The sequence below is a fragment of the Haliotis rubra genome, unplaced genomic scaffold, assembly GCF_003918875.1.
Source record: "Haliotis rubra isolate DU_JTF1 unplaced genomic scaffold, ASM391887v1 Scf396, whole genome shotgun sequence".
In the NCBI taxonomy this organism is placed as follows: domain Eukaryota; kingdom Metazoa; phylum Mollusca; class Gastropoda; order Lepetellida; family Haliotidae; genus Haliotis; species Haliotis rubra.
In genome coordinates, this window is record NW_025767075.1 from 868,973 (window position 1) to 877,794 (window position 8,822).

The 8,822-nt window shown below is 40.7% G+C and overlaps 2 protein-coding genes across 8 annotated transcripts in view; both read left to right on the top strand.

The window, feature by feature from the left end:
• Nucleotides 1–1,677, top strand: part of LOC124286907 — a 43,835-nt gene extending 42,158 nt beyond the window's left edge. For all 7 annotated transcript variants that reach the window (XM_046723348.1, XM_046723350.1, XM_046723347.1 and 4 more), the window contains one exon: nt 127–1,677. In XM_046723348.1, coding sequence (XP_046579304.1) covers nt 127–636 — 510 coding nt within the window. In that variant the 3' untranslated portion in view covers nt 637–1,677. The remainder of the gene's footprint in view (nt 1–126) is intronic.
• A 3,110-nt stretch (nt 1,678–4,787) lies between these two features.
• Nucleotides 4,788–8,471, top strand: LOC124286908. The gene is made up of 3 exons (XM_046723354.1): nt 4,788–4,954; nt 7,117–7,221; nt 7,821–8,471. The coding sequence occupies exons 2-3, from the start codon at nt 7,165–7,167 to the stop codon at nt 8,328–8,330; spliced, it is 567 nt and encodes a 188-aa protein (XP_046579310.1). The 5' UTR covers nt 4,788–4,954; nt 7,117–7,164; the 3' UTR covers nt 8,331–8,471.
• Nucleotides 8,472–8,822: the final 351 nt, after the last annotated feature.

An 8,822-nucleotide genomic window follows, 5' to 3' on the forward strand; every position in this document is an offset into this window, starting at 1 on the left:
AACACTGTGGAGGTATTATGACAATGCTGTTGTAGGTCCTGTCAACATTGGTCATTGATAAAGATAATGATAATTTAACAATTTCCTGAGATTCCGTAAAAAATATTGGCTACTTTATTCTTTCAGGCAAATATTCACTTTGCTGACATTTTAATTTGGGCCGATGCATCTATACGATTTTCAAAGTCGATTATTGGACCCCTTCTCAAAGACGTGAACATAAAGGGCGCCATCATGGGATTGGACTCACCAGTATACTCTGTGGCCGATCATGTGCAGAAAACTACCTTCGACCATTTCGGTGAACAGACATGTGCTTTCGCTCAAGTTGGCGAGATGGCGGCAACGTTTCTAGCCTTTAAAAACGAACGTTTGGTCAGACAGGCCATACTCAAGCCTTGGATAGCGTGTGCCTTAGATTCCAAATGCATGTGTCCTTCCAACCCAGAGAAACTTATAGTGTGTCATACGAACATTAGAAAATATAACAAGTGTCACAGGTTTGATCAAGCTGCTTTGAATATAATTCTAGCGAAATTGTTCTGGGGCAATGGGCGGTCATTTACACCATCCAGAAAATACTTTGACATACGGAAAGAGGATAGAGTGCACTATTTTGATAAGTTAGGAAAATGATGTTCGGAAAAGGTTTTTGTGTTTGAAATAGTAGTTATTTGTATGCAATACACAGGCATCGTTTCGGTGGGAGGCCAGTGTTGAACGCCCATGATCCTGGTAGAAGACAGTGGACAAATACCACGATTTTCGTTGTGAAAACGGTACAATATGAGATACTGTATGGTGTTATAGCGGGACAATATGAGAGAAACGATACTGTATGGTGTTATAGCGGGACAATATGAGAGAAACGATACTGTATGTAAACGGAGACTTTGTACTAATATGTCAAAAACTCAAATTGTGCACTTCAGACCTCCATCTACAAAGCAATGTGAATATAAGTTTCACATTGGAGAAGATCAACTGGAATATACTGGCTCCTACAGATATCTAGGTCTATTGTTTACAGAATACTGTGATTTACGTTATGTAGTGAAACAACTCATCAAGTCTGCATCGTGAGCTGTGGGGTATGTGATGGACAAGTTCTACTGAGTGTTCACCCAGCGGTGCGACCATATTGGTTATCCTGTGCTGAGTTACTGCTCTGGAATCTGGGGTGTCAACAAGTACATGAAAATGTGTGTGATTCAAAATAGTGTTTCTGGGAGTCAGCAAGAATTCAGCTAATCCGGCAGTGCGAGGCGACATGGGGTGGCCCAGTACAGAGTCCACATTGAGGTAGCTCATTTGTGGTGCAGGCTTCAGTGGATGGAACCCAAATAGGCTCAATAATGCTATTCACCAGTGGTCTAAAACTGGAGGGAAATCCTGGGAAAGGAAGGAGTGAAAATATTAGAGGAACTTAACCTAATGGATGTGCTCACTACTATCAACGCGGAACATATTCTGGGTCATCAACAATATTAGAGAAAATCTGTCAAATGAGCATTCGAAAAAGCTAGTGGCCTGCTAGCTAAATACCAGTTGATTGTGAATCGGGCCAGTAATATATTGTTAAAGCTATCCCCACTGGCTAGCTGAAAATCTCAGATAGTGTGTTCTTTGTTAATGCGCATGAATATTATGAAGTCAGTTTTTAAAGTGTTAAAAGTCCATCCGCAAAGGTTTCGTGATATTTATTGCCTCTTGTCACACGCTATAGAAATAATGTTAATAGCAGGGCCAGTGACGTATGATGATGTTATTTACTTAACTAGTCCTCCCTGCCAGTGACGTATGATGATGTTATTTACTTAACTAGCCCTCCTAGCCAGTGACGTATGATGATGTTATTTACTGAACTAGCCTTCCTGGCCAGTGACGTATGATGATGTTATTTACTGAACTAGCCCTTCTGGCCCGTGACGTATGATGATGTTATTTACTTAACTAGCCCTCCTGGCCAGTGACGTATGATGGTGTTATTTACTTAACTAGCCCTCCCTGCCAGTGACGTGTGATGATGTTATTTACTTAACTAGCCTTCCTGAACAGTGACGTATGGTGATGTTATTTACTTAACTAGCCGTCCTGGCCAGTGACGTATGATGATGTTATTTACTGAACTAGCCCCCTGGCCAGTGACGTATGATGATGTTATTTACTGAACTAGCCCTCCTGGCCAGTGACGTATGATGATGTTATTTACTGAACTAGCCCTCCTGGCCAGTGACGTATGATGATGTTATTTACTGAACTAGCCTTCCTAGCCAGTGACGTATGGTGATGTTATTTACTGAACTAGCCCTCCCTGCCAGTGACGTATGATGATGTTATTTACTTACCTAGCCCTCCTAGCCAGTGACGTATGATGATGTTATTTACTGAACTAGCCTTCCTGGCCAGTGACGTATGATGATGTTATTTACTGAACTAGCCCTCTTGGACAGTGACGTATGATGATGTTATTTACTGAACTAGCCCTCCTGGCCAGTGACGTATGATGATGTTATTTACTGAACTAGCCCTCCTGGCCAGTGACGTATGATGATGTTATTTACCGAACTAGCCCTCCTGGACAGTGACGTATGGTGATGTTATTTACTGAACTAGCCCTCCTGGCCAGTGACGTATGATGATGTTATTTACTTAACTAGCCCTCCCTTCCAGTGACGTATGATGATGTTATTTACTGAACTAGCCCTCCTAGCCAGTGACGTATGATGATGTTATTTACTGAACTAGCCTTCCTGGCCAGTGACGTATGATGATGTTATTTACTGAACTAGCCCTCCCTGCCAGTGACGTATGATAATGTTATTTACTTTACTAGCCCTCCTGGCCAGTGACGTATGATGATGTTATTTACTTAACTAGCCCTCCCTTCCAGTGACGTATGATGATGTTATTTACTGAACTAGCCCTCCTAGCCAGTGACGTATGATGATGTTATTTACTGAACTAGCCTTCCTGGCCAGTGACGTATGATGATGTTATTTACTGAACTAGCCCTCTTGGACAGTGACGTATGATGATGTTATTTACTGAACTAGCCCTCCTGGCCAGTGACGTATGATGATGTTATTTACTTAACTAGCCTTCCCTGGCCAGTGACGTATGATGATGTTATTTACTTAACTAGCCCTCCTTGCCAGTGACGTATGATGATGTTATTTACTGAACTAGCCCTCCTGGCCAGTGACGTATGATGATGTTATTTACCGAACTAGCCCTCCTGGACAGTGACGTATGGTGATGTTATTTACTGAACTAGCCCTCCTGGCCAGTGACGTATGATGATGTTATTTACTGAACTAGCCCTCCCTTCCAGTGACGTATGATGATGTTATTTACTGAACTAGCCCTCCCTGCCAGTGACGTATGATAATGTTATTTACTTTACTAGCCCTCCTGGCCAGTGACGTATGATGATGTTATTTACTTAACTAGCCCTCCCTTCCAGTGACGTATGATGATGTTATTTACTGAACTAGCCCTCCTAGCCAGTGACGTATGATGATGTTATTTACTGAACTAGCCTTCCTGGCCAGTGACGTATGATGATGTTATTTACTGAACTAGCCCTCCCTGCCAGTGACGTATGATAATGTTATTTACTTTACTAGCCCTCCTGGCCAGTGACGTATGATGATGTTATGTATTTAACTAGCCCTCCTGGCCAGTGCCTTTCAAAATTAATTCATGCATTCAAATACTGATAAACTGAACTGGAGAATGGAAGTTATGAATCGTAACTAAATTGAGGACATATAGTTTGTTTAAGCATGATTTGTGTAGTGAATCATGCGTCACATTCCCACGAGTAAAATAGATCAGCTGACGCATCCATGAAGTGTGGATCTCTAAAACTAACCTTACAAACGCGCAGATTCACCTCATCTCCAGTCACAGCTGATGAACGTTACTGCAAACTATGCAGCACTCAGTGCAGAAGATGAGAAACATTTTGTTACATGTTGACCTCTCTACAGTGACATCAGCCATGAACTTCTGTCTCAATTATCCAAAGAAGTGCCTGAATTTGATTATTTGGACTCAAACGGCATATTGATCTGTCTAATGCAGAATATGGATTTTAGTGTGATCAAACCAAGTCTAAACATGTTTTTAAGAAGAAAAAAAGTTTTTTTAGTAATAATTTTCAAGTAATACTTGCTTTTGTGTGAATGTATGGTAGTGTGTATGCATGGTTTTGTGTATGTATGGTTGTGTGTATGTATGGCTGTGTGTATGTAGGGTTGTGTGTATGTATGGCTGTGTGTATGTAGGGTTGTGTGTATGTAGGGTTGTGTGTATGTAGGGTTGTATGTGTGTATGGTTGTGTGTATGTATGGTTGTGTGTATGTAGGGTTGTATGTGTGTATGTATGGCTTTGTGTGTATGTATGTATGGTTGTGTGTATGTATGGTTGTGTGTATGTATGGGTGTGTGTAGGTTTGTATGTATGTATGGTTGTGTGTATGTATGGTTGTGCTGCTCTTCCCAGCGTCATGGCAATGGAGCTGACACAAAATGACCGAAGCCGTCATTAAGTAATTAAGATCCAATAAAAACAATACACCCGTAAACCTCATGTATAAACTCACTAAAAGTCGGACCACATTTGTTAAACGTGGATCTACACAAACCTTTCCTTGAAAAGAACACCATATCAAAACATGTAGAAACAAAATGTACGTTATGTATGGCTGTATGTGTATGCATATATGAATACTATTTATTGCTTAAGTAAGGATGTGTTACTAATTTTACAGTATAAAATATAGGTCAGCCTTGGCCGTATGGTATACTATTGGTCTGTTATTTGTTCTCGTTTTGTGTATATGTGTGTAACTATCGACACTTAAATAAACAACTGCCTCTCCCTGAACTGAACAACTACACCTTTGTGTACTACGACCTTGGCCTAAAGCCAGAGCAGATTGAACAGGTAGATACCACAGGTAGTCCCAGTCTGGTAACAGCCCGGGGGGTGATGAAACAAGTCCCACGTGTAGGGTGTTACAAAGTGATTCTGCTTCACGAAGTGTAGTCACCGTGTGACTGATCCATTCGAAAATGACAAATTGTCCTCAATACAGGTGTAATTCTTGAACTAAAATATTCCCGTTTATTGAAAAAAATGAAGGTCACAGTCTTGTTTGAAATATATGTTTGGGCTTACAGTTTCATTATTACAAGGGGCGGTGGGGAAGTCTAGTGGTTAAGGCGTTCGCTCGTCACGCTGAAGACCCGGGTTCGATTCCCGACATGGACACAATGCGTGAAACCCATTTCTGGTGTCCTCCGCCATGATATTGCTGGAATATTGCTAAAAGCGGCGTAAAACTAAACTCACTCACTCACTCATTAATACAATGTCTGGTTGTGAAGATCCGGGTTAGAATTGATCTTCAGCAGCCCATGCTTGTCGTAAGAGGCGACTAAGGGAATTGGGGGGTCAGGCTCGCTGACTTGGTTGACACATGTCACCGTATCCTAATTGCGCAGAACGATGCTCATGCTTTTGATCAATGGGTTATCTGGTCCAGACTCGATTATCTTCAGACCGCCGCCATATAGCTGGAACATTCATTCATTCATTCAGTCATTCATTCATTCATTCATTCATTCATTCATTCATTCATTCATTCATTCATTCTAAAACTGACCCGTCACTTACTCCGTGTTTTTCCGCTCCGGTCACGTTCAAACTTCATCCATATCAATATTGTTAAATTCTGTCATGAAATATTTAGACTTTGGTCAGAAGTTTGAAATGTTGGAAATGAACATTTCTGATTAAGTCGCCAGTGTTGGTATCGTAATGGACCTAATCCCGTCAGCAGTACTCAGTGACCTGCTCGCACTTTCACTTGATACTTTGAAAATGTAACGAAGAGACATATATTGATCAAATAGCCAGATTTACACTCGCGTTGATTCATGGATAGAAAGGGAAGTGCACGATTTCATTTTGTATATTGACTGATTATTTTATTCCTTGATTCACAAATTGAAAATGCCTAATATTCCACTCGTGAATGAAACGTTTGTTTATCGGAGCCATTTGCAATCATCACTCATTCGTGTGCACACAAAATGTGACGTCATCTTGTTTCGTGGATTACGTAGTCGGTTACTATCTACCACTATGTACGACAGCCCATTGCAAGTACTGGCACCTGGGAAAGTAGACGACGGAATGTGAGAATGTTGGTGTTAACGGTATCTTTTTTTCTTGACATTTTGTAAAAAATAAAATATGGTATTAGTGTCATTTGTGATCTTGGGCTATTTGTCTCAGTGCTTGAAAATAAGATTGTTTATTTGCGTCTCGTGCAGAGATTCTGAACATTTTTTGTCAGCACAGGCATGATATTGTACGTACATCAAAAGTACCCCTTTGTGACATCATACGAGCATTAATTTACAAGATACATTGATAATTGCCGATCCACGAATCAAAGCTATCCACGAATTTAGGTTACGGTTCTGTACAATTTGTTTCCTATTCTGCATATACCTCACCGATGAAGGTCTTTTACTGAATACTGAAACACGATTGCGTGGTTGAACTTCTTCTTTTCGCCTCCAAATTTCATAATCAAAGACACAGAATCTTCGTTTGTATGGCATCAGAGTAATAGTATCAGATACCCAGTATACCCGGTATTTTTACAATACACAATACACAAGAAATATCCATGAATGCAGACTTGTTCTCGTCACTATATGGCTGAAATAACGCCGATGTAACGTAAAGCCCAACTCAACTCAAATACAATACACAATACAAAGACACAAATGGTTGATCGTCAGCAACTTATGTATTTCTTAAAAGGCAAGTAAAGGGGTCGCATGGCCAGACCAAGTGACTTGGTTGATACATGCACCGAATACCAACTGCGTTCTTCGATGCTCATGATGTCAATCACTGGATGACTGCTCCAGAGCGATTATTTACCATATTGTACAACAGAAGGGACCAATATGTAAATATTGTTCGACACGCACCAACTAAATCGTAAGGCATCGGGTTCCTTTCAGTCAAACGACCAAAATTCTTTAGGGACAAAATGTTAATCCTACATACAGTGAACTACATTTCAGCTGAAGAAACACTGCCAGTGTGAAGTACGACGGTATCCTGTTGAGAAGATGCCTACCATGCATAAGACGCTCCGATGTTACACATGGAAACCATTCATAATTCAGGTACCGATTTTTAGGATCTCAATAGTAGGGTTGGAAGACCACCCTGACTAATCCCACAATGGCATATATATCTTTACTTTCTTCTTCTTTGTCTATATATATAGTGGCACATCAACGCATCTAGCTTGGTCCCTCCCTGTGCTTTCTTTACGCATCTCACTCAGATCGATCAGTTATGATATGTGCTGATCACTGGATTGTCTAGTCCCGATCATGTACAGAGCGCCGCCATATGGCTGAAATAATGCTGAATGCAGCGTTAACCACAAACACAAGCGTATATCATCCATCGTGTAAAACCTGATACACTGTGGGGTCGGGGAACATGTTTGTGGGAGACAGGGCCCCTGTGTCTTACATCCAGTAACACTTCTCTCCCTTTATAGATCGATATTGTGTAAGTATATATTTACCTACCAATACCTCTATTTCTTCAGTCCTTTCAGGTATGTTTTTCAACTGATATATGTATATATCATTTTAACATATTATGACAATGCTGTTGTTGTTCCTGTCATCATTGGTCATTGATAAAGATAATGATAATTTAACAATTTCCTGAGATTCCGTACAAAATATTGGCTACTTTATTCTTTCAGGCAAATATTCACTTTGCTGACATTTTAATTTGGGCCGATGCATCTATACGATTTTCAAAGTCGATTATTGGACCGCTTCTCAAAGATGTGAACATAAAGGTCGCCATCATGGGATTGGACTCACCAGTATACTCTGTGGCCGATCATGTGCAGAAAACTACCTTCGACCATTTCGGTGAACAGACATGTACTTTTGCTCAAGGTGGCGAGATGGCGGCAACGTTTCTAGCCTTTAAAAACGAACGTTTGGTCAGAGAGGCCATACTCAAGCCTTGGATAGCGTGTGCCTTAGATTCCAAATGCATGTGTCCTTCCAACCCAGAGAAACTTATAGTGTGTCATACGAACATGAGAAAATATAACAAGTGTCACAGGTTTGATCAAGCTGCTTTGAATATAATTCTAGCGAAATTGTTCTGGGGCAATGAGCGGTCATTTACACCATCCAGAAAATACTTTGACATACGGAAAGAGGATAGAGTGCACTATTTTGATAAGTTAGGAAAATGATGTTCGGGAAATGTTCTTGTGTTTGAAATAGTAGTTATTTGTATGCAATGCACAGGCATCGTTTCGGTGGAAGGCCAATGTTGAACGCCCATGATCCTGGTAGAAGACAGTGGACATATATCACGATCTTCGTTGTGAAAACGGTACAATATGAGATGGACAATACTGTATGGTGTTATGGCGGGACAATATGAGATGGACGATACTGCATGGTGTTATAGCGGGACAATATGAGATGGACGATACTGTATGTAAACGGAGACTTTGTACTAATATGTCAAAAACTCAAATTGTGCACTTCAGACCTCCATCTACAAAGCAATGTGAATATAAGTTTCACATTGGAGATCAACTGGAATATGCTGGCTCCTACAGATATCTAGGTCTATTGTTTACAGAATACTGTGATTTACGTTGTGTAGTGAAAGAACTCATCAAGTCTGCATCGCGAGCTGTGGGGTATGTGATGGACAAGTTCTACTGAGTGTTCAC